Source organism: Stegostoma tigrinum, chromosome 33 (genome assembly GCF_030684315.1).
Source record: "Stegostoma tigrinum isolate sSteTig4 chromosome 33, sSteTig4.hap1, whole genome shotgun sequence".
In the NCBI taxonomy this organism is placed as follows: Eukaryota; Metazoa; Chordata; class Chondrichthyes; order Orectolobiformes; family Stegostomatidae; genus Stegostoma; species Stegostoma tigrinum.
In genome coordinates, this window is record NC_081386.1 from 6,520,600 (window position 1) to 6,547,557 (window position 26,958).

The 26,958-nt window shown below is 37.9% G+C and overlaps 1 protein-coding gene across 3 annotated transcripts in view; it reads right to left on the reverse strand.

The window, feature by feature from the left end:
- efl1 (elongation factor like GTPase 1) overlaps positions 1-26,958 on the reverse strand; it is a 246,108-nt gene that overhangs the window by 126,835 nt on the left and 92,315 nt on the right. For all 3 annotated transcript variants that reach the window (XM_048563067.2, XM_048563066.2, XM_048563068.2), the window contains 2 exons: positions 11,348-11,493; positions 9,921-10,093 (listed from right to left, as the gene is read on the reverse strand). In XM_048563067.2, the coding sequence (XP_048419024.1) occupies positions 9,921-10,093; positions 11,348-11,493 (319 nt within the window). The remainder of the gene's footprint in view (positions 1-9,920; positions 10,094-11,347; positions 11,494-26,958) is intronic.

The following is a 26,958-nucleotide window of genomic DNA, read 5'->3' on the forward strand; positions in this document are numbered from 1 at the left end:
TAAATATGCAATGTACTCATCACTATTACCGTAGTGGTGTGGCAAGCTTTGTAATCTATCATTTTATTTGGCCATCAACTTTACTCAGGTCAATCTTTCTGATTTTTTAAAAATAAATTTGCTACGAGGTGAAATGTAAATGGGAAAGTCAAAGAAAAACATTCACAGGGTCAAATAACAAGCTACCAAAATGTCACGAGAAATGTCAAAGGTGCATAATCATATAACTATTCAAAGGGCACAATTTTTACAAACACAACTATTTTTCCTGTTGTGAAGTATTACTGCCCTTTTATTGATGTCACATACTATCTTAGGTTACTCTGTGTTCGTTTGGCTGTTCCTGACATCTCTCTCAACTCAAAATTCTCAAAGCATTAGGCTCAATAAGAAAAACAAACTCTTTTCCAATGAAGTAGGAGTATAGATAAATGTAAGAGCTAACTTTCAAAAATAATATTAACAAAACTGAAGAATACTTGCCTTTATTTGTAATTAAAGCAGTAAAGACAGCAACACAGAAACAGCACATTTTAAAGCAATTTGGTTAGCACATTGTTAATTATAATGGTGCAGTAATACGTCTCTTTTTTAAAGAAAGGGCAGATTTAATCTCTCAAGAAATTTTTCTGTTTACCAGAAAAAACTTGTCACAGTTTTATTTTCACCTGGCCTGCCGCAGGCATATAACACCTCAATGGCCGTACAGACCTAATTACTTACAGAAAAATAAAGAACTGTGCAGGCCGGAGATCTGAAACAGAAACAGAACTAGCTGGAGAAACTCAGCAAGTCTGGCAGCATCTGTGGACAGAAAGCAAAATCAATGTTTCAGGTCCAGTGACCCTTCTTAAGAACTCATAAAAGCTAGGAATAAGTTGGTATACATGCTGAAAATGGTGGTGGGGGTGGTGGGTTAGGGTGGAGGGGAGGGGTGATGGAGGAAATGATAGCTGGAGATGGAATCCAAAGAGAGAACTGCAGTTGTCCAAAGAAATAAAGAGTGGTGAGCCAGGGAGAAAGAAAAGCTGTTAGTTTGTGAAAATGGGTTGGCTGTGGTAACAGCAGCCTGTGTGACACAATGGCCTGCTGTGTAGGAGTTGGGGGAAGGACATGGTATCATACATTCCTTACAGTGTGGAAGTAGGCCATGTGGGCCATGTGGTTGAATCCAAATTGAACTTTTGAAGAGCAACTCAGCCAACCGAGCCTCCTACCCTTTACCTGTAACCCCTGTATTTCCGATGGCTAATCCATCTAGCCTGCATATCTCTGGATACTACAGACATTTTAGCATGGCCAATCCAACTAACCTACAGATTTTCAGATTGCGAAAGGAAACTGGAACACCTGACAGAAAGTCACACAGACATGGAAAATGGTGCTCGGGTCCTCAGATTACTGAGCTCAGTATTGAGAAAGAGAAAATGAGACGTTGTTCTAGCTTGCAGTGAATTTTGCTGGTGCACTTGCAGCAAGCCCAAGGGAACACTGGTATTTTGAAAAGGCAGGCAACCGGAAGCTCATGGTTGTTTCTGCAGATAGAATGTATGTGTTCCACAAAAAAAGAACGATTTTCAGTCTTTCACAAAACCACAATTTTATAATGTACCTGTACAAAATGCTTTTACAAATCAAATATGATTTGCCAAACAACGGACTTAAATTTTCAGCAAATCATTTGGACAAAGAATTGAACTTCTATGTAGCATAACTTATTGTTTAAATAACAAAAAGAAACACAATGATTAGATCAGCTAGAATCTTGTCGGACTGAGGTTGTAGACATGCTCACCGAGCCGATGGGTTTGGTTGAAACATTTCATCACTCTGCTGGATAATATCATCAGTGTGCCTCTGGCAAAGCATCGGCATTCCGTCCCACTTGTTAGTTATATGCCTCAGTTTCCTGGGGTGTTTGGTACCATTGCCGGTTCTATTTTTCAGTGGTTTGTACACGTGATCTAATTCCATCAGAACTCCGTCAACAAGCAGGGCAGAACAGCAATGCTTCACTGGAGGCGCACTGACGATGTTACCTAGCAGGGTGACAAAACATTTGCAACCAAACACATCAGCTCAGCGAGCATGTCGACAACCTCATCCACAAACCGAACTACAAATCTTCTTGGAAATCTTGATAGACTATTCAAACACCTCAGTATAGCATATAAAACATAGCATCTATAAAATGACAGACCAAATAAAATGCAGTGAGCCCTTAAATTTACAGACATCTCAAGAACTGGCATCAGATTTTTTAAAATGCGGTTACTGTTATGTTCAAGACAGTTGCTGCACATACTAGTTACCACAGGGAGACTCACTGATAGCTATAAAGGGCTTTGGTAGGTTGTCCCACACACTAGTCAAGCAATAGGGTGGCACTGTCTGTAAGGTACGTTGCTATGAGTATCATGATGCCCAGACACGAACATCACCTTACCTGGATATGGCTTGTCTTACTGAAAGGCCAGACCCACCAGAAGTGGAGGCACAGGTTATAGAGTAGTCAGGTGGGTTCAACAAAGAAATATCCCAGTGAGAAAGCAGGATTCTAGGAAATGGAGAAAGCCAACCATGGTTAACCAGGGAGGTTAAGACAGTCTCAAACTGGGAGGAAAAACAAACAACGTGGCAAAAATTGATGCTAAGTCAGATGATTGGGAAAGCTTTAAGATCTAATAAAAGACGACCCAAGAGAAAATAAAGCGGAAGAAAATAAATTTTGAGAGTAAACTGGTGAGATATATCAAGACTTTATATATAAAGAGGAAGAAAAAAGTCAAACTGAATATAGGCACCTGAGAGAAGGCAGCTAGGGAAATAGTCAGGAACCAAGAAATGGCAGAGGAGTTGAATAAATACTTTGCATCAGTCTTCAGCATTTAGGGCTGTAATTGCATTCCAAAATTACTAAGCAATCATGAGGCAAAAGGAGAAGATGAAATTTATACAATAACTATTACTACAGATAAAATGCTACAGGAACTAATGGTACTAAAGACCGAAAAGTTCTCTGGACCTGATGGGATGCATTCTAGGATAATAAAGGCAGGATCTCAGAAATAGTAGATGCACTATCCTTAGAATCTGGTAAAGTCTTGTAGGATTGGAAAACTGTCAATGTAACATATTTATTTAAAATGAAAGAGACAAAAAAATGTAACCAAAGGCCAATTACCTTAACATACGTTATTGGGTAAGTATTAGAGTCTATTCTGGAGGTTGTGATGGCAGAGTATTTGGAAATAAAATAGCGCCAGCATTGCTTCACAAAGAGGAAATCATAACTGGCAAATTTATTTCAAGAGGTAACAGTCGGGAAAGATACAAGGAAGCAGTGGATATAACACATTTGGATTTTCAGAGGGCATTTAAGGTATTACCATATATTAGGCTATTTAATAAGACTACAGCTGGAATACTGTGAACAGTTTTGGGCCCCTTATCGAAGAAAAGATATTGGTATTATCATATATCATATGAAATATGGCCCTGGAGGCAGCATTAAGAAAGCTCACTAGCTGATTCCAGGTATTAAATAATCAAGAGGCAAAAAGAGAAAAGGAAATAAATATAATAATCATCATTAGAAAAAGTAGTGGGGAACCCAATGAGGATCCATTGAACTGATGGCTTGATGGGATGAGATCTGATGATATTAAACAAGGCAGAAACTGGGCCTTTGGGAGTACACCATCCCTCTCCATTACAGATAAAAACTTGGTTATCAGGAGTGAGAGGTATTCTCAGTGTTGTTGTACATGGCCTATTTCTGGAACTTGCTCTGTTGCAGCCACCCACGTCATTTTCCACTTCATTTGGAGGTCAAAGATGGACAGGGACACCATGTACAAAGCTCCAGATGAGGAGGACGGAGTAACATGCCCAACATTCCTTCACCCTGAGATCCACCTCAGTGTGCAGCTGCATCAAACTTTGCATAGATCCCCTACACAAACACCAACGTTACTACGTCCTGAGGTTCTACTTGGCTTTACTTTTCCACAGCGCCGTGAAATACTCTTAAGTAGTTGGACTGTTCCATATCACCTGCCCTTTGTGGAGATACCTGCAAAGAAAAACATCTTTGGCCGCAAGTTTATCAGGAAATGGCCAGCACATAGCTTCCTCAAGATCCTGCAGGAAAAGGAGAGGGTCAATCCTGTCAAGTTGTTCCCTGAGCAGACTGTCAAAGTCATTTGGCAGAATACCTCATCACCAGAACTCACCAACAAGCATCAAAACACAGCTGGTGGTGAGAAAGACATTACCCGTGAAATCCCTCACATATGGCCAGTTGGTCTGCACCGCTGCCACTATCCTTGAAGCGGCTATGGGAGTGGGCGGTGGGGATGGTAGAGGCTGCCACACCTCTCCTGCTGGATTGTGCCTTTGCAAGGGAAGCCTGGAGAAAGATGCCGTGGTTTTCGTTGACAATTGTCCCGAGCAACTCCGTGACACATGATTCTGTGCTCTACAGTCTGCACACCAAAATAAGCATCAAAAGGACCTGAAGGACCATCAACTTGGAAAAGACACTGTTTGGTCTGCCGAAGCTTGTTGGTCTGCCAGATCAAGGAGTTGATCCTGACTGAGTGTTGCAGACTGCCACATTCCAAGGTCCAAGACTCTGTGCTGAAGGAGTCACTACAGCTTGGGGCAGTTGCTGCCACGGCGCAGTGGGGAAAGACCACTATCTAAAAAGTCTTACTGACCAAGTTCAATGGGGGTCTGTTAAGTTGACAGACCCAAACTGAACATACCCTCCAAGTGCTAAATATATGTAAATAACATGTTGTACAAGTAAGAAGTGTCTTTGAGTTGTTGAAAGTGTCTGGAGCGTCAACTCCAATGTTTGTTGTCAATAATGCTACGACTCTACAGAAGCTAACTGCTCTAGTCACTCTGTACATAAAAGATATTTTTATGAATAGAGTATATTTTTGAAATAAAAGACTAAATAAAGTAGCTACAGAGATAATGGATGGGCTGGTATTAATCTTGCAGGAATCCCAGCATCCCCCTCTGGAAATTTCTGCTCATGTTCGGGAATGAAAGAAATTTACATTTAAGCTTAATTTTTCATAATATCAGGATGTCCCAAAATGGAAATGAAGTCACTGTTAAAGGTAGGGAATAATCCAACATCACAATGGACAACACACTACATTTGCAATGAACGCTTTAGTGTCCTGAGGAAGTGAAAAGCACTCTAGAAGATTAAACCTTTACTTACAACACAATTTTGTGCGGAAAGATCCTACAAACAGCAATGGATGGAACATGAATGCTTCTTCAAATTGCACTGTACAATTTTTCATACATGCCTGAGATGGCAGATAAAGCCACGGTGTAATGTCTCATTTCTGTTAATGTAGTGCTTCCGAGAGCTGCACTGAAATTCAATACGTGTTTAAATCTCGACTGAGGCACTAGAGCCACATTCTTACTGACAGGCATGAATGCTACCAAGCAGCAAACCTTTAACTCAATGTCAATACAGTGTGGAGCTGGAGAAACACAGCAAGCCAGTCAGCTATGAGGAGCAGGAAAGTTAACGTATCAGATCAGAGATCCTTCTTCAGAAATCCATTTCTTAAAAACACCCGAAACGTCAACCTTCCTGCTCCTCTGATGCTGTCTGGCCTACTGTGTTCCTCCTGCTCCACATTGTCTTGACTCTGACTCCAGCACCTACAGTTCTTGCTACCTTTTAGCTCAATGTCACAACATTGATGGCCACTTTTCAGATTTCCTGTTCATTTTAACTAGGAGGGATTTTGTTTCAAGTTACAACATGGCTTTGAAACAAAACCTTTTGTATTCTAAATGAAGCAAAGGGGCTGGAGTAACTTGAACAAAAGGGTACTGAAACCTCTTGTATGCTCTTGAATGGAAACTATTACCCCTATCAAATCAAGGCAAATAAATTACATTCATACATAGGAGCTGAATTTCACAAGGGGAGTCAGGACCTTGTTATTTCAAAAGGTGCCAAGCTGGAACCTGATAAACAAATTTGATGTAGGTTGTCTCCTAACTGGCCACCTGAGAACCCCATGTGCGAGGAGAGGGACGACAGCTCAGAATCCTCCGTGGTGCCTCCAGTTAAGGTATCTGCTGCTGAAATGTGCAGGAATCTTGTCAGCCAGGAAGCGTTAATGAAAAAGTTAAATATCGAACTATGTTTAATCATATGTAATCTGTACAGTAAACAAGCTGCTTGACATTAATCGCCAAGGCCTTATCTCATTAAAACATTAATAAACATGCATTTAGAAGAGAGAAGCACTTATTGGACATGAGCGGTTACAGTATCTGGTTGTTTGAACTTGAGGCGTTAAGGTACGATTGTGATATTAAGCAAAAAAAAACTTCTGATCATAAAGGGCGTTTGATTCATTCAAGAAGCCATAATTAAAGGAGTGTAGATATTTTGGAAGGTTGAAGGAGATTACAGTGACAGGGAAACATCAGGCATCGAGGGATTCATAAATGAGACTGGAATTGAAACCTTGTATAAACAGGAGCCAATATAAGTCAGTGAGCATAAGAGTGATGCGGTGAAGAGGACTTGGTCAAGTTAGGTGTGTTTACAATGATTGTTGAATGGCCATTACCTTATGGAGCATAGAATGTGAATGGACAGACAGCAGTATGTTAGAATAGTCAAGTTCAGACAAAACATAGGCATAGTTAGGGATTTGAGACGATGCAGATGATCTAAAGCAGGAGGTGGAGTCAGACAATTTTACAGAAGTGGAAATAAATGGTCTCAGTCACAGAGTGACTGTTGTTGAATGCTCATAACAGAGCCAAATCTAACATTAAGGTTACCATCTGGCTAGTTCAGCCGCATACAGTAGCCAGGGAGAGGGATGGAGATTGTAGTTACGGAACAAAGCTTAGAACACAGTCCAAAGGCAATCCTTCAGTCTACCCAAAATTTAGCTGAGACAAAATTTTCCCTCATTTGGTCCTTGGGGTCATACAAGCAAGCTGACAATTTAGACATAATGAAGTGTAAAGTAGCTCTGGGTGTCATCAACATATATATGAAAACTGATATTGTGTTTTCACACAATGTTGACGAGGGGAAGCATTTAGACAAGAAATAGGGGTGATCCAACAACAGATCCTTGACACAAGTCTAATGGTGTGTGAGTGGGAAGTAAAGCCATTAAAGCCATTGCAAGTGACACTTTGAAATGATCAGATGAGTTAAGCGCACAAGCAGGCGAGAGCAGTCCCACCCAGCTGGATGACAACTGAGAGACGTTGATGGATTGACAATGTGATCAAGATGTCTAAAGCTGCTGACAGGTTATGATGGACACAGGGTTAGTTTGCTTTTGTTACCATCATACTGGATGTCACGTGCGCTTTTGATAAATATACTAGAACCTGTGTTCACCTGGTGGTTGTTTTCCATCCTGACTAGATTTAATGGCCCATCTGTTAGTAGACTGTCATATACTGCATTAAAAACAGTCAACAATTATCACTATAAAACCACTTTATTTGCAGAATGACTTTTTAGTTAGCTGTTGAGTGTTCATTTTATACCACTGGGATTATGAAAACTGGTGATTAGAATCATTCTAACTTTCTGAAGGAGCTTTCTAGCTACCTCACCTTTCTGAGTTGGTGCATAAAAAGGAACCATGAGCTCCTATTCGTTGTTATTATTTATTTTTATCAGTATTATCATTGCCACTTCTCCCCTTCCAGCTGTTGCTGGTGCTGTTGATCCTGAAAATCCTGGCATTAATGGGTGGCAGCAGGTTTTGTTCCACCAGAGTTTCTTTCTGACAGCTTTAAAGTTTCAGGGCAATCAGAAAGTTAACTCTCAACTGACCGGATTTCTGGCCAACACTTCCACGGTTGAAATATCAGCATCTCCCACCAATATGTTTCCTCAATGGAAAATTTGCCAACAGCACCCATCTGACCATTTCAACAGCCAAGGACCCTTCCTATCCACATTTTGCTGTATGGGAGGGAGTTTCAGAATTCTGACCAAGCCAAATGGAATGATGACAATATCGAATAAACAGCATGTGTAATATATATTTTGAGTTTAAAGTAATGGCCATGATTCTGCAATGCTAGTCATACCAATTAGTTGTACTTCTTCTTAAACCCTCAACATTATTTTTTAAACATTTATATCAGCTACAAATATTCCTTACATTTATTTTCAATCACATCCACAATTCTAAATCTAGATACAATGCTGCGTGCAATTCCGGTCTCCTGCTATAGGAAACATATTGTTAAACTATAGAGGATAGAAAAAAAACATCACAATATGTTGCCAAGGCTAAAGGGTTTGATTTATAAAGGAGAGGTTGGATAGGCTGAGGCTTTTATCCCGGGAGCAGAGTTTGAGGGTGGCCTTACTGAGGTTTACAAAATCAGGAGGAACACAGATAAGGTGACAAGCCAAGGTCTTTTTCCAAGGGTGCGGGAGTCCAAAACTAGACGGCATAGGTTTTAGGTGAGAGGAGGAAGAGGGTGGTGCGTGTATGGAATGAGCTGCAAGAGAAAGTGGTAAAGGTGGGTATATTTACAACATTTAAAATACATTTGCAGTTATATAGTTAGGAAAGGTTTAGAGGGATATGGCTTACAAGCAAGCAAATAGGACTAATTCAGATCAGGATGCCTGGCCAGCATGGATGTCACACCAAAGGGTCTGTTTCCATGCTGTATGACTCCAAATGTTTCCCTGATAATGTTCATGTTATACACGAAAAGCATTTCACCAATTTCATTAGAACAGATCATCCTGCCATTCAAAAGGTTTCCTAGCTTTTGAATGTCATTTTCAAAACACAACCTTATTCAGTACTCATCAGAATGAACTATTCTGCTTTCTCATTTTAACGTTATAAATCACAAATCCTCAGAAATTCTGCTGCGACTGTTACATAAAGTAAACACTATTCAAGAATATTGTGATCTAGATTCAGAAAGGAAGCATGGAAGTGATGGCAACAGAAATGTACCACATTATTTTATTGGATTTTCTCAGCAAACTACCACAACTTCCTATAAAGTTATATATTTTCATAACAGCTACCACTATTTTCTTTTTCCCTTTTTCCCCCAGCTTTCCTCTCTCTTTTAGAAAGCAGCACAAACAGTTTTTGCATCATCTCCTCTGCACATAATTTTAATGATTTGTTCAAGTCAGCCCAGTGGTCCCATTCTCAGTCATGTCACTTTACCTCAATCATTCAGTTTGCTTCCTTTACATATCATGTGCATGCCTGATGGAATAATCTGAAAGTAGTTGTTAAATAAAAGATACATTTCTATTAATTATTTAACAAAGATCAACAACTTAGAAATTTACATATACTAGACCCTAGTTGTAACATGAAAAATCTTTTGTGTTCTTCAAACACTCTGCACATGGTAAATAGTCTAAGTTAAATTCCATGCTAATCACATATTTGAACACTAAAAGCTATATAAGCAAGTTTCCTAACTATCTGTATGAGCAACCTGAATTTATATGAATCACTGAAATGAAATCAATCTAACCAGCTTCATTTGTTTACTACGCAAGGAAATAGTGCTTGGTAACCACGATGTTTTGACATTGCCAGCACAACACCTTGTGTGAGATGCCTCATTGAGGTAATCATTTCTTATGGTTTGTTTCCTTCCTGGAACAAAAGGTCTGTAGTATTAACCGTTCTGAAAATCAGAACTTTTCAACAATATATTGCTGAGAAAGGAACAGATTGCTTGTTAAATTACATAGTAAATCACTTATATAAATCCATGTCCACATTTAAAATTGCTCTCTTCAACAAACAGCCATTGTATCTCTTAGTACCACAATTTTGAGACAGAATTTCCACTAATTTTGAAACAAGAGTAAGGAATTTATATATACATACCTTGGTTAAAGCTTCAGAAGGGTCGTACTTTGGTCCTAGCACAAACAATTTCTGCCCTCTACGAATTGTTCCACTATATACTCTAGCAAATGCAACGAAGCACTCTTTCTGTTGACTTTCCTCCCTGCAAGTAGCCAGCTCTGCCAGCTCCATCGGACTCTCTGCATGCATGTCTTAAGTGGAAAGAAAAATAAAGCAAATAAATCTCTATCTTATGATTATATCAAACAAATGTTCTGAATACAAGCTGAAAGCCTGACTAAGTCATAACATAGCAAGATGATAGGCGAATGCAATATATATTCGTTTCTTTGGTGTTTTTTCAATTAATCAAATTTATTCCTCCAAAGTTCAAGAAAAGCATAAGATTCCAGAAATGCTTTAATGAATAAATAAAAAAATGATTTATGAAGTAAAAAGTTTTAGTTATTCTTTTTACAGAACACTTGAAGAAAATAGATGATCTGCAGTGGTGGGCGTAGTCACATTTAATGCCACAGTGGCTCTGCACATGTTCTAATAATCATTTATTATTAAATTGAATGGCAACCATCTAATTACAGTTTCCATCTCACATCACCAGTACAGCTGTTGTATCTTCAATAGCCATCCAACAGTGCTATTGTAATGCTTCCATAATGCATTCCAACCAGAAAGAAACTTACAATCACATAATGTACACAATTAAATATGCTTGTGACAAAGAGCAATCACTTCAAATAGTCAACAAATGAGGACGGGTATAATCAGCTTTGCCAGTAGTGTGCAAACTGCCAAATGATAAAAGAGGGGTTAATCACGGGGTGGGGGTGGGGGGTGAATTCCAAGGTCATTCATAAGTAATTATGTAGTGGCAAATCTGGTATCAGTAAAGCTGATCAACTTTTGGTGATAGGCTGCCAACACTTAATCAATCAACACCAACTAATGGGTCTCAGAACCAGCTAGCCACCTAAAGTGGAACTGGATAAATAAATCTACTGCCAAAAAGCACCCTAAATACATAAGACTGGGCTTTGGCAGCACCATACCAGCCAGGAAAGAAAATAAAATCAAACAAACCTGCTCACAAAACATGTCATAGCACTTGAGGAAGTGTGTGACAGACTGCTAAATAATAATTGCATTGACTACTTGCTTAAGAAACAGTATTTCCTCAGTCCTCTTGTCAGCAATATGTCAGATCTACTAAACAGTTAGTAAAAAAAACTACAGATACTAATCATATTGCTTATGAAATCCTAAACCATAGATTAAAAACTCAGATTTTCTTCCGCTTTGCTAAATTCTTATTACACAAGATCAAAGGAGAGATGCAAAAAATACTTCATGTAAAGGTCCACTGCTAAAATGAAACAGTATACTTTGAGAGGAAAAAGAGATTGCACTTTTGTGCTAACACCAAAGACAACAATGAGAGTTTTTACCTTTTACACTTGCACTCCCTGGGGAGATCTCAAGAGTCTTCTCAGGTGGGTTTTGTTCCAACATCTGCATCTGATTTATAAGCTTTTCTGCATGCCTTTTTCTGGCCTGCTCCCGCCGCTGAGCTATCTCTGCTTGACTCAAGGGTCTTCATGACAAAAAAGAACAGATTTAAAATATATTACGACTGTATCTTTTTATTTTATTTCATATTTGATTATGCTGTGAATTGGGAAAAGGACCAGGTTATAACAAAGGGCTAAGGAAGAAATATGAATATGAAATGAGATTCAGCCAGCAACAAGTACCCGATTGGTGTGTGGAATTATGGATGTCAAAGGTTGTTAGCCTGGTCACAACTATCTGTTTGGTTCCTGGGCAGCTGAACAGCTTGTGGGTTTGAACACATCAGTTAGAAGCCCTCAGAACTCTTGAAGGGCAGGCAATTGACATCCCCTCTAAGCTTCATGGTCACATAGCCAAAGGGAAGCATTGTTGCATGTCAAACAGAGTCAATGCATGGCTTCTGGAAACAGCTGCCACAAGCACAGACCACGAAGGTCTGCACACATTAGTAAGAAAAATTGCAGAATGTGCATGTCTCTCTCATGAGTGAAGTAGGTAAAGGTAAAGAAAAGTAGTTATTTTCTTGCACATTACTGCAAACTGCTTCTTTTAACCAATAAGTCAGAGACTACATAATTTGCAAAACAGTTGTTATGCCTGCTGTGAAAGATCACAAATCTGAAGGACTTGGGGAAAGAGAAGGAACACTCCATTGAACCTAAGGGTTGGGCTCATGAACTGCTTTCCCAGTCCTTTTCTCCTGCACCACTCATAACACCATTTTTCTTGTCTGCCTCTATATGCATGTGGGGAGTGGAGGGTTGGGTTTAGAGATGGGTTAGATTTTTAACTCATTGAGTTATATGCTGACAGTTCATAACTGTTTACCTCTGATTAGAATCTATTTGTGAAAAAAATCAGCTCAAGTTAAATATATAAAATCAGCCCATGTTTTTTGATGGCCTGAATCTATCAGGCAAAAGGACTGGGGGCTCTGTATACGCTCCATTTTTGAACATTTGTGATGACTACAGGAATAGTGAAGCTTGATTTCAAACACACTCCCCCACTGAGGCACGACAAACACATTTACGTAGCATGCCTTTCCTTTATCAAAACTATTCAATCTGCTATCAGCTAGCACTTCACCGTCGATGAAATCACTCTGTAGGTTAATGTAACAGCCAATTTTTACACAGTAATGTTACCCAGGCAAACATGAAATAGATCACCTGAACAAAAAGATAGGTCTTGATTTAGCAAATTCACCTATAAGATAGCATCTGTAACAGTACAGCTTTTTCAGTTTTACTACCTAAATTTCAGTCAATTGTTCAGGTCAGAGTGGAGGCTTAAACTACATTCCCCAAGCCAAAGTATGCGGAGGATGGCATACATAGTTTTACTCTTATGAAAGATTGAATGTATTTTTTTATCAAAAAAGTTTGTTTATGATCAAATGCAATTTTTCTAAACTTGTATTGAGACAGAAATGTTACTTTTCTCTAGACTGGTAATGGTATGATGTTTCATAATTTGCAAAGAACATTGTTAGTTTGCTTAAAAGTCTATCAGCAGAAGAGCAGAAATAAGCCATTCAGCCCATTAAGTCTGCTTTGCCATCAATGAGATCATGGATGATCTGATAATCCTCAATTCCACTTTCCCAATTTTACACATTCTCAGTTCCCTTCCTGATTAAAAATCTATCTCAGCTTCGAATGCACTTAATGAAATAACTTCAACAGCCCGCTGCAGTAAAGAACACTACAGATTGACTGTTCTGAGAGAAATTCCTCCTCATTCTTGTCTTAGATGGGTGATACCTTACTCTAACATTATGCTCTCTGGTTTTAGCCTCTCCCACAACAGGAAACAACTTTTCAACTTCTGTCTAACCTTAACCCCAAGTATCTTATATGTTTCAATAAAGAAGCCTCTCATGCTTCTAAATTTGCTTGAGCACCTACTCAATCACTCTTCACAAGAGAACCAACCTAGTGAACCTTTAATCGAGCATCACCAGTGCCAGCATATTTATCCTTTAATAAAGACATAAAAATATCGTTCACAGTATTCCAGCTGTGATTATTTCTAGTCCTTGTTCAGTTTCACCTAAATGCCCTGATTCTTATATTCCACTCACTTTGAAATAAAGATCTACATTCCAGTTGCCTTCCCTATGATCTGAATTTGTATGATATCTTTTTAATGTTTCATACACGAGGACTCCCTATAGAATGCAACAACAGTTTTTCTCCATTTAAACAATATTCAACTCGTCTATTCTTCCCAAAGTGCACAAACTTATGTTTTTCCATATCATATTCCAGCAGCCAAAATTTTCAGGCCTCACTTTAGCCCTCTGCAGATTCTATGTGTCATCCTCATCATTTGCCTTTCCACCTATTTTTGCATCATCAGCAAACTTGGCATAGTGCGTTCATTTCCCTCATCAAAGTCACACATAATATATATTTATTACACACACACACACACACACACACAGCATTGACCCCACTAGTTACAGATTGCCATTCTGAAAACTGGTTACTGTATCCCAACTCTTTCTCTATTAATTAGCCAAACATGTATTCATGCTAATATATTATGATCAACATCATGGGCTCTCACCTGACATGTCTTTTACAAATCTAGGTACACTACATCGACGGGTTCCCTTTTATCTATCCTGCTTGTCCCCGTAAGACACATGCAAAAGACAATTTCTTCAAAAACAGTTTCACACAAAAGAAATTAGTAAATATTCATGTCTAAGAACATTGGCACTTTACATACAAAAATTACAGATAAAGAGGAAACAAACATGGAGTTCAAATAGGTAAAATGTCTATGCAGATAAGAGTCAAGGAGCCATACAGCACGGAAACAGGCCCTCTCGTTGAACTCATCCAGACCGACCAGTTATCTTAAATTAATCTTGTCCCATCTGCCAGCATTTGACCCATATCCCTCTAGACTCTTGATGAACATAGAACATAGAACTTAGAACAGTGCAGCTCAGTACAGGCCCTATGGCCCACGATGTTATGCCAACCTATTATCCTACTAAGATCAACCTGCACACCCTACATTTTACTTCCTCCATGTGACTATCCAAGAGTCACTTAGAAGTTTTTAAAGCACCTGACTCCACTACCACTACCAGCAGCACATCCCACACGCCCACCACTCGCTGTGTAAAGAACTTACCTCCGACATGTCCCCTATACATTCCTACAATCACCTTAAAATTATGCCCCCTCATAATAGTCATTTCTGCCCTGGGAAAAAGTCTCTGACTGTACACTCTATCTACGTCTCTCATCATTTTGTACACCTTTATCAGGCCACCTCTCATCTTTCTTCGCTCCAACAAAAAAAGCCCTAGGTCCCTCAACCTTTCCTCACAAGACCTGCCCTCCAATCCAGGCAGCATCCTGGTAAATCTCCTCTGCATCCTCTCTAAAGCTTCCACTTCTTTCCTATAATGAGGCGACCAGAACTGAACACAATATTCCAAGTGTGGTATAACCTGGGTTTTATAGAGTTGTAGCATAACCTCATGGCTCTTAGACTCAATTCCCCTGCCAATGAAAGCCAACACACCATATGCCTTTTTTACAACCCAATCAACTTAGGTAGCAACTTTGAGGGATCTATGGGCGTGGACCCCAAGATCCCTCTGTTCCTCCACACTGCCGAGAATCCTGCCATTAACCCTGTATTCTGCATTCGGATTCGATCTTCCAAAATGAATCACTTCGCACTTTTCTGGGTTGAATTCCACTTGCTACTTCTTTAGCTAGCCTTGCATCCTGTCAATGTTCTGTTGCAGCCTACAGCAGCCCTCCACGCTGTCCACAACTCCATCAACCTTCGTGTCATCGGCAAACTTACTAACCCACCCTTTCACTTCCTCATCCAAGTCATTTATAAAGATCACAAAGAGCAGAGGTCCCAGAACAGATCCCTGCAGAACATCACCGGTGACCGAGCTCCAGGCTGAATACTTTCCACTTACTATCACTCTCTGTCTTCTATTGGACAGCCAGTTTTGTATCCAGGCAGCCAAATTTCCCCGAATCCCATACTTTATTACTTTCTGAATGAGCCTTCCAAGTGGAAGCCTATCAAATGCCTTGCTAAAATCCATATACACAACATCCACTGCTCTGCCTTCATCAAGGTGTTTTGTCACATCCTCAAAGAATTCAATAAGACTTGTGAGGCATGACCTGCCCCTCACAAAGCCATGCTTTTTTCTAATCAAACTCTGCTTTTCCAAAAAATTATAAGTACTATCTCTCAGAATCCTCTCCAAAAATTTGTTCACCACAGAAAGTAAGACTGATCAGTCTGTAATTCCTGGGATTATCCCTATTCCGTTTCTTGAACAAGGGAATGGCATTTGCCACCTTCCAATCGTCTGGTACTACTCCAGTGAACAGTGAGGACACAAAGATCATAGCCAACAGGGAGCGATCTCTTTCCTTGCTTTCTGTAGTAAACTTGGGTATATCCCATCTGGCCCAGGGGACTTATCTATCCTCATGTTTTTAATGCTAGATTAAAAGCCTTACTTCTTAAGCAATTTTTGAACACTGACTCAATATAGCTCGAGTTCGGACTCACAGGGTTTTCTTTTTAAATAATCATACATTTAAACAGCAATACTGCTCCAACCCCTTCCTGTTGAAAACAGACTCTACTTCAGTGAAATGTAAACTCCTCTATATAAAACTTTATTTGAAAAATATGATCAAACTCTAAACACTGTGATCAACAGCTTCAGTTGGAAGAAACATCTAAATTTATGAAACATGTATTTTTATCACAGGATGATATTCACAAAATGGAATGCTAGTCTGAAACTGAGCATTTGGGAATATTTAGTGTTTGATTTCTAAGAGTGGTACTCTCAAAATCTGAGTTTTACTCAATGGCAATTCATCCCACGTCAGTTTAATAATTAAGCAAGTGTCCTACAGGAGATTTAATTTTATTTTAACCAGGGGCCTTCAAATGCAGGTTGACATTCAATAGGTTAACTTTTCCTCCCAAATTCTCAGGTTCCCTCTTGTACCAAAGGCATCAACTCCTTGCTAAAGAATAGTTAACTTGCAGTCCACAATGTTGGGAGGTTATTTTCCCACACACAGGGTAATAGCTACCCTCAGTGGTACGCCAAATCTTATTATAAACATGCATATTTCCAGTAAAGTAGCTGGACAGCAATCAGTACATCTCAGCCTATTTTTCTCTCTTCCTAATTCGAGTACAAAGATAAATAGTACACCTAGTGTCCTAAACGAGATCAGTCTTCTCTACACATTGAGCTGTACAGTTCAGAACAGTTACTGGCAAAACAAATTCACTGAAGCTTGGTGGTCACGCAAAGGGAGTCAGAGAGTTATGCAGTATGGAAACAGACCCTTCGGTCCAACTGTTCTATGCCAACCAGATATCCTAAACTGATCTGGTTTGATTTGCCAGCATTTGGCCCATATCCCTTCCTATTCATGTACTATCCAGATGCTTTTTAGACGTTGTAATGGCAACCATCTCCAGCACCTCTTCTAACAGCCCCCATGCATACACCACCCTCTGCATGAAAGAACTGCCCCTCAGGTCCCTTTTAAATCATTCCCCTCTCACCTTAAACCTATGCCGTTTTAACGAACCAGATAGGTTTTCATGGCAAGCATACATTTCCACTGTTGCCATTACTGGCGCAAGATTCCATATTTATTCAATTCATTTCATTTAAATTCACCAGCTGCCAGAACAGAAATTGAATTCATATTTCTAGATCATCAATTCAATAGCTTAATGCGACTGTCTCCTTAATTGCGGCAATAGGGACATTGTGGTCAGCTATAGAGTTATTACACTCTCAATGCTAAATAAATTGCAAACTTGTAAGCTTTGCTTACTACGAACTTCACTGCAACAGATAAATTGACTGAATAATGTGGTTGGACAAGTTTATTTTTCTGAACAGCAATGTAACAATAAATGTTAAAACATTTAGTAATGAACAAGACTTTGAAAAACAGCCAAAAATATACGGTTCAAATTCAAGACTTCTTAACATTCAGTAATTTTCTGAATTCACACTAAAACATTCCAGTTGAGATGATATTTAGTGGACATACAGATCACTGAAAGTTAATTTTCCAACTACAATCTAAAGCACCTGATGTAACAAGGTAGTTATTAAAATAATTTCTTAATCTCCAGTACCAGAATTTGGGGGAGGGGCTAAACTCAGCCTAATACTTTATGGCTTTAGATTTTATTTTTTACGTACAAACTGTTCTTAAATACAATAGCTTGTGATTTGGAGAAAGCTATTACAAAAAAGTGTTTGCTTTGTACCGTCCTCTATTTCTGAAGTCCACATATTGTATGGTATTCTAATTTGCATCTAAGGAAGACAACAAGCAGCTGAATGAATTGACAGAACTGACAGCATTATCACATAGCTCATTTTACTAGTAGTGTAGAAATTATAAACAAAATATTCTGAGATTCTCTCTCTGCCACTGCAGGTACCAAAATATTCTTCAAGAATTGGTGAAACTAAATTTTAAAGATTTCAAGTAAAGCTTAGCAATTTAAAATTGACTTCTGACTTACTGTCAACTTTCTCTGATAAACACTACTTCTGGATCAAGAAAGATTCAAATGGTCATGAAACAAAGATAACACGCTTAATCGTAATGGTAGTCTCTTCATGAGATCTCTAAATAATCACCATTTCCCTACCCACATCACTTTCTGACAGAAGACTGGAGTTATTTCAGCTATCATTTAGGATGTGTGTCATCAACTTAGCATTACCGCTTCAAATGTTAATCTGTATTGAGTTAGATACTTTCATCTTTTCATACAACGCTGGCTCTATACCTCAAATAAATCTTAGGCTTGATATCTTAAAATTAAAACTGGCTGCATGTTATTAGAAACTAGAAGGCATAAACACTTGTCATGTACAAATTAATAGGTTATTAAGATTGCCATTTAACAAGACAGCATAAATAAAGCTACTGAGGAGAATTATTTTAAAGTGAAGAGCCATTACAAGTGGTTATTTCAGAATCACTTATAAAATCAACTGCCTCAATTTTTGAGTAAAGAATTATCCTTGTGTTTGATGTCACTCTTTTCAAACAAGGCTAAGATTTTTTCATTTAATACCATATTGCACTTTCCCATAAAGGAACAAACAACTTTTAGAAAACAAAGTGTTGTTTCTCATTAAATGCGCAACAGATAAGGCCTTAACAACTATTGAACAATAAATGCCTCAAATTCATTCTAGTTTCTGTCTGTCATTTATCTTATCCTCCATTAATAGGGTCTAAGGAAATTTCAATAATAGGATGCTAAGTACATTAAATCCAATTTCTGTTCTGCTATTTGTGCCTTATACAAACTGATCTTGAAATATGACGTTCATTGTTACATGTTTAGTTCAATATTATCCAAAATAACATGGTTGTATAAAATATTGACATTATTGTATTATTTACCTGGAATAACAATCAATCAGTCTTTACTTTTCATTTTCAAGCGCCTCACTCATCGGGGTAGGAATCAAAAACTAAACTCAGGACCAAAGGTGTTCAGAGCACAAAAAGCCAGTAAACCGACCATATTTATGTAATATTTGCCTTTGGCACAACAGAATGAATTGTATTTCCTGCACTTTCCCTGTAAACCAGTATCTGCTTCTGATTCAACTCTTTAAAAACGTAACAATTCACGCTGTAAACACTAGATCAGCGTAGGCTTGGAGGGCCAAATGGCCGGTTCCTGTGCTGTAACTTTCTTTGTTCTTTGTAAAAGACGTAATAGTCTCTGCTTCAACTGCTGCTTGATATGAAAGCATTCCAATCTCCAACAATTTTCTGTTATTTGGCTTAACTATTTGTCCTTATCTGCAGTTAAATGAATGATTCCTTGGCCTTTTCAGTGCCTCGATGATCACAGAACAGATTTCATTTAAAAACCTCCATTAAGTCTCCTCTTGGTCATCTTTGCTCCAATCGAAGTAGAATATTTTAAACCATTTCTCAGGTCTAATTTCTCCATTTCTAGCATCATCCAAGCATTTATGTATTTCTCTGCTCTCCATTCAGTCAACCTATTTATGTCATCCTGAAGTTGTGTAGCTTTCTATTTGTGTGCCATCAAATTTAGACTTTGCAGTCCTTCTATCCACTGCAAATAATCAACACTTGCCCCACATGTGCAATCCACAGGGTGAAAATGCGACATCCATTTTCTAATTCTTTTATTCAAATCCTTAATTTCTCATCTCGGGTCTAGGCCCGAAACGTCAGCTTTTGTGCTCCTGAGATGCTGCTTGGCCTGCTGTGTTCATCCAGCCTCACATTTTATTATCTTGGAATCTCCAGCATCTGCAGTTCCCATTATCTCTAATATTCTAGCTCAGTTTGAATATATCAAGTCTTCAAATTTTTGTAACACGCCCCCTCATGAGAAATCTTATCAAGTGTTGCCTTTACCAATAAAATTATGCCTTCAAATCATGTACGGCTTTCACTTCATAGCTCCTTTAATATCCCAGTTTCAAGAAGCTAATCAGGCAAAACATAGCACTATAAACTCAAGGAGATACAAAATAATTTTGAATAAAATTTTGTATTACTGTGCTACAGTCCCTGTCAGGAACATACCACAGAAAATCAACATCTTTCCAAACAAGTAGTGCACTGTATACCCTCTTCCAAGTGTATACATATTTGATACACTCCCAATGCAGTGTGCTGGAAATGAGAAGAAAATAAGGCCAAATTGTGAGAGGTTAGAAATGTTGTTTCTGCAGATAATGATGAATGGTGAGGTCTTGCAAAGGAAGACCATTACATAAATAGTCACAAGATTTTGTAGCAGAAGTTTATTATTAACCAGAGATTAGGTTCGGCAAAAGCAACAGTTAGCCTGACCACCTGCATAACTTCTCCTTTCCAGTCTAACCAAGTAAGGAAAGAATAAATAAGGAGATGGGGTTTTAGGCCGGCAGAAAAGGAAGCAATAAACAAGGGCGGCCCGATAGGATAAGAGAGGACCAATGGGAGCAGGGAGGCGTGATTCCGCAACTTGTAAACTGTATAAGAATGCTTAACATGCTTTGTAGTGTGAGCCTGTATAGCAGACACCCTTTCTTGCAAGATCGTACAGAATAAAATTGTTCTTGTTTCCAAGGCTTTGTCTCAGGCTGAGTTTGTGAGCGGGTACTGTTCCTCACAATATTCAAGAGAAAATCATCAAATTTCTACAATTTCATGATCTGTTGGATCAATAATTCGCATGACAAATAAAATAATCATTCAGCTAATGAAAACATGAAAGAGTGGCAAAGATAATTTAGCAAACTGTAATCACTCAAACAGTAGAATTACTGGTATCAAGACTAAATAATAATGATGAGACACTATTTCTATTGTGTGATTTTGGTTTAGTCTACAAACGCTGGAATTAAAAATTGGAATCTCCTGGCAACAGATCATTTATCAAGCATTTCTTTCATGAAATCATACTGCAATAGGTGACATTGTGCTCCTTCCTTCAACAACTGAACAAAATTTTGTAAGAAAGCAAACAAACTTCAATTTTAATTGCAATGTTCGGTGGGTTATCCTTCCAAATCAACAAGGATGAATGCTTTTGTTTCACATTTTATGCTAATGCACACAAGAGTAGTATTTAACTCCATAGCATACATAATATCTACCATTGGCTCAACAACAAAAAATAATACCAGTCAGATTAATTGGAAAGTTTTTTTTGTCAAACAGAATTAAATTCATTTAAAAAGAGTCAGGTTTGTAATTTTTCCACTGTTTTAGTCTAAATAAAATTTAGAGCACTATGGTTGCTAAGAGTTCAGCAATAACCTAGTTGTTTAACATTTGAAATACAAACATTGCTTGTGAACTTAATCATGCTCTACTGAGAACAGTTATACAAGTTTAATTTAGATATTTGTGCATTGCTGAAAAAATGGCTCTTTTTAAAAGCTCTTCATCTCAATCTCATCAGAACAATATGCAAAAATACCAATAGATAGAAAAATCAACATATGTGCTGTATCAGAATACAGCAGAAATGTTGGTGTTCACCTTTACTGGTGTTTTTGTGAACTGTGATGGGTGCACAAGAAAAAGCTTTTCGAAAATCTCACTTTTTCGCAACACTCAAATACTGTACTATGACTTCAGTAGTTGCAGGATAAAATAAAGAACTGCGGACACTGGAAATCTGAAACAGAAACAGAAATTGGAGAAACTCAGCAGGTCTAGCAGTATCTGTGCAAAGAAATCACAGTCAATATTTTGAGCCCGGTGACCCTTCTTCAGAACAGTTCTCTTACTAGAAATTGTGCTTGCAACAAGAAGTTAATCATTAGTTTCTTTGTTTATACCAGCAATGGATGTGGGCATTAGCATTTCCAAATTGAGATTGACTGAAGTGACAATTGTATCCTTTTGTTAAATATCGTTGGCTTCACATCCAAAAAGTTTCCATTAGCAAAATTTGGGAAGTTCATTTTTAAAATAATGCTATCAAACTCTCACTGCAATGCCATTTCAGACACACCCGAGCGACAGACAAAAATGTCACTTAATTACATCTGTAAGATTACTGTAAGATTTGAGCAGTCAAATCCATAAGCAATGTATGTCATTCATTTTGGATGAAAAGGTTATTACAAATTATATTGTATTCATAGTGCTCAAAATTCTGAAAACACAGTAATTCTCTAAAATGGGGGCAATTACTAAACACAGCTCTCTATCTCTACAAATGGATTCAATTTTGTTTAACAAAGAAAATTTTCTCAATTAACAGCAATGGCAACATTCTTGTTATTGAGCCAAGGGCAGTGTTGATCAAAACATATGGATTGAAATAAGTGGAGGATATGTTCTAGTGAGTTGTGTATAACAGCAGGTGTGGTAAAGAAAGAGTAATTCAAATTGAGGGTGAACATTAGACATGGATGCTATCCCAAGTTTATGGCATTCCACATTGAACTGCAAATTTTCTCACCCATCGGTAAACATATATGAATGGACAGTTATGCTTATGACACATATCTGATTATTTTACATCTATTTGTTGTGAATCCTGTATTCGAGGAAGTGTAACTGAACCACAGTTGTCTACATCTTTGCTTCTTTCAGCTTCTCCCATTTTAATTAATCACACTACTCCAATACCAAATGGTATCATAGTTCTACGCTATGGTGTAATACAAATCCTCTGCTCTCAATGTATTTCACTATACTATACATTAGAATGTTCTTGGGGACTGTGAAGGAATTACGTTTTGCAATTGGGAAAATCATTTTCCTGTTTTGTTGAACAACAGAAAAGCAAGTATCTTTCCCTTTTGCATCAGTTATTCTGACTAAAATTTAATCAGTTGATAAAGTATAATTCCAAAAAACCAAGTTACCACTCAACCTGGCAACTGGCAATTTAATTCAGCAAATTAAAAAGATAGAGCATTCAATCCATTAAACACTGCATTGTAGAGTACGTGTGCCAATGCACTGTTTGTGTTATTATGGGATATTGCATATCACTACCTGAACAGACAGAAGCTCAGATGAGGCTGAAGACTCTCCTCAATTATGACAAACTCTTCTGTATTTCCCAGCCATGAATCAGACTTTGGATATGAGAAAGACACTCCACATGTAAGCTGAGACATGGGCAAAGTTTGAATTCAAAACAATATTTTAATATTTACAGGGGAGGGTTTGGAATGCTTATTTCTGCAGAACAATTTTGACAAACGTGATTAAGCTTACAATGCAGTTGGGTCAATTTTTTTCAAACAAAATTCTCAAGACACGGTGCTTACACTCCACATGGCATTATGTTCAAGCTGTCTGGGAGTATCCCCAAGGGTATCTCATATTGCTGCATTCCACACCAAGTTGGAACCTGACTATAAAGCTACACTGCCATTTTCACATCAATGTGCAGTGGAAACGGTTGCGCATGACATGAGAAAGGAGACATTGCTGCACCCTAACATATATATTCAGGTTAATTTATTCTGTAACTTGGCTCCTATAGTAATTGGTAATATTCTACTTTAGTCTAAATCCAAGGATAAGTAGAAGCACATTTCTAGCTAGAAATGTTAGATATTAAATTACAGCAATAAAGGACAAGGAAAGAAAAGCACACGAAAAAGGAACATTTGCAATTATACATTGGAACAAGGCTTTTCTTTATCCACATAACTATGTTTTAGCAAAATATTATGCTAAATTGCAGATTCACTTAATGGGAGTTCAAAAAACAGACAAAATTGATGTCAATACCAGATGAATTGTTTACTATAAGTGATGCTGTCTAATTACCTTAATAAGAAATAAGTACCTTAAATTCAATGAAAATATACAAAATGTTCACAACAAATGTTTGTATGTAAAATGCAGTATTTTTGTTTAAGTTGTGACAGGAATTAAATTATTGAAGTTCAAGAATAGAGTATTGAAAATGCCACAGCTAATGCAAAACTTTGCAGCATGATTATTAAAGTCAGATGCTAGCTTAGCTAAGGATTTCTGAACAAAATGTATCCACACTTAACTGGAAGAAAGTTACAATAGGTTACTTGCTAAATGCTTAAGGACACTTGGCACTGAATCAAGTCCTACAAACTTGCTGCTGTGCACTGCCAAGTATGTTGCTCACCACCATTTGTTTTGACTATGGTTTCTATTGTCTAACTTTCGCGATGATGGATACAATCTGAAACAACAATGTCCTATATTCAGGCAACTCACCATGTTCCAAAACAAGCTTCTCTTTATCTGAGAAAACACAGAAACTTCATGCAAAAATTAATAGGAATGCAAATGTGTGTTTGGAAAAGTTTAAAGTCTAATGTCTGAAAATCATTTTGCGCACTGGACATTGCTTGCAATTTTTTCCTCTGAAATATGGGAAACACCACAGATATCTCTGTTTGCATTGAATTCTAACTCATGCAAAAATAATTAAAAAGATCTTGCCTTGAATGATTTTATTAGCTAGCAGAAATTATTATGGAAAATTTACACAAGGCCATGTATGATCTAAATGACTAGTTATTCATTGTTGTCAGGGTTGACATAGTTTTAAAACATTATTTGGGTCAAAACACAGATTGTCTGGAATCTTTTCCAAACAGCACACAATCTAACAGTAAAGGTTAGTACTGGGTTAGCAGAGAGCTCATTTTCGGTTTCATCAAGAATATTGACAAACATTAACATTCAAGGTCCAACTGAAAATTGCAGAAAAAACAGCTCACGGCAGGACATTAAGTCGGAGCTGAATGCAGCAGGTGAACAATGAGGTTACATAGCTGCATCGACAAGTCAAATTGACCATAATAACACTAGACCAAGAATAAATTCCAAACCCTATCCTTTTACAATAACCCCTGAAATTTTACTAAGACCCCTCCCACCATGATATTCTGCTTAGGGTCAAAATCAAGCCAGTTTCTCTCTCCTTCCCCAACATACCTTCCCTTGCTACAGTAGCTCACTTTTACAGCATAATGAAGGCCCTGCTCAATCTCCACAATTCCCAACCTTCGTTTCACCCAGACCCCACTAAAATCATGGTGATCTTTCTTTTCACCATAATAAAAACTCACTCCCTCCGCAGAACGACCTCTCCTTTCCACACGGGACCAGCCTTGGGACCACAATAACCTCCACAAACACAGGGATATAGCCCTCTACCTACCCAAGAATTTCAATGCAGCACTGAGTGCTGATGTAATGCTGGTCAGTCAGCAAATTCACCTTTTGGCTGAGAATATGCCTGTTCTGATGAATGCAAAAGACCCCCACAGCAATATGTAAAGAATAATGGAGTGGTCTCTCATTATCCTGGTCAATATGTCTCTCTAATAATATCAATAAAATGAATTAACTAGTTATATATCTTATTATTTTTAGGACTGTGCCATGCTTCAGTTGATCAATATTGGCAGTCTCCCTCCTAAACAATAGTGGCCTTACTTTAAAACTAATTAATTAACAAGTGAAGCACTTTTGGAGATCCAAAGGCAAAGCAAAGTTCTTTTAACCTGGTCTATCTCTTTACCAGAATGCCCAGATACTGCATGTGCAGGCAGTAATAAAAATAGGAAATCCAGATATTAACTTCAAAGGCTACTGTTGCTGGATAAAGATTAACAGTTACTTGTGGGTACCCAACTCTTACTGTTCAGAAGCAACCAACTTATGAAGGTCAGAGAAACTACAGAAGATAATTAGTTTGTTCCTTTCTATTTTCTACACGTTGCATCTTGAGCACCAATGGAGAGCTGGAAGTCTGATTCCTAAGATGACTTCTTAGATGACAGACTGACACTGGGTAAACATCTCAGCTGGCATACTCAATAATACAGAAGAATCAAAAAAGGATTAAAATAAACTTAAAACTTAGCAAAAAGAGGACGAATTCTCCAACTAGTTTAATATTGACAGCAGCATCTATAAATTTCAGATCAAAATTTTAATACACATCTGAATTTAGAAAATCCAAGATCTAAAAGTAATGTTCAGGGCTATGTAGGTGAGGTGGGTTATAGGGGGACGGGTCTAGGTGGGATGGTCTGAGGTTTGGTGTGCACTTGTTGGGCTAAAGGCCCTGTTTCCACATTGTGGGATTCTATAAAAAAAGTCATTGCATGTTTTGTCATTGCATGTTTTGTTACTGCTTAAATTTAATCACATGTAAAATAAATAAAGAAAGATAGCATAGTTCAATTTCAACAAAATAAGATGAAATAAATCCAAGAGTCAAAAATCACTAATCCACACACACAACATTGTTCCTGAAGTGCTGTTCAATTTGGGGAAAGAATCAATTTGCAAGTAAATATTGCTACAAAAGATTAAGCATCTTTAATTACTAAAACTATGAACAATCCTATTCAGGAGCATGATTGTAATTTTACTTGCAAGCTTTAAATTTAGTGTGTCTTAAATTCATTCAAACAGGACTTGATAGTTTAATTTAATGCTATTTTTCATTAATAAGACTTTTCATTCAATATATTTTAAAGCTATTTTACTTACACAATAAATATATTCTTCAATATGTAGTACATGTTATTAGAAGTTATGATTAAAAGCATTTCTGACTGGAATACATGATTATCCTCATGCCAAATACCTTCAATCCTTGTAAACGCACACTCCTCAAATCATGATACCATCTCTCTTCTGATTGATTTCTATGGAACCCTTGAGGATCATGTAAATCTATTACATTTACACCCATAGCAATGCTTATAAAGGCAGATATCATACCCGCAAGTTAGTTCATTTTGACCTGATTGTAGCAACTTAGTAGTATGACATGGCCCCCAAAGCCCCATAATTATACAGACTGCATCATAGGAAAGGCCTGAATCTGGCGAAAGAATGTTTCCATTCAAAGAATGAAGATGATCTTACTAAGGAGTCATTCTGTCTTAATTAAGGAA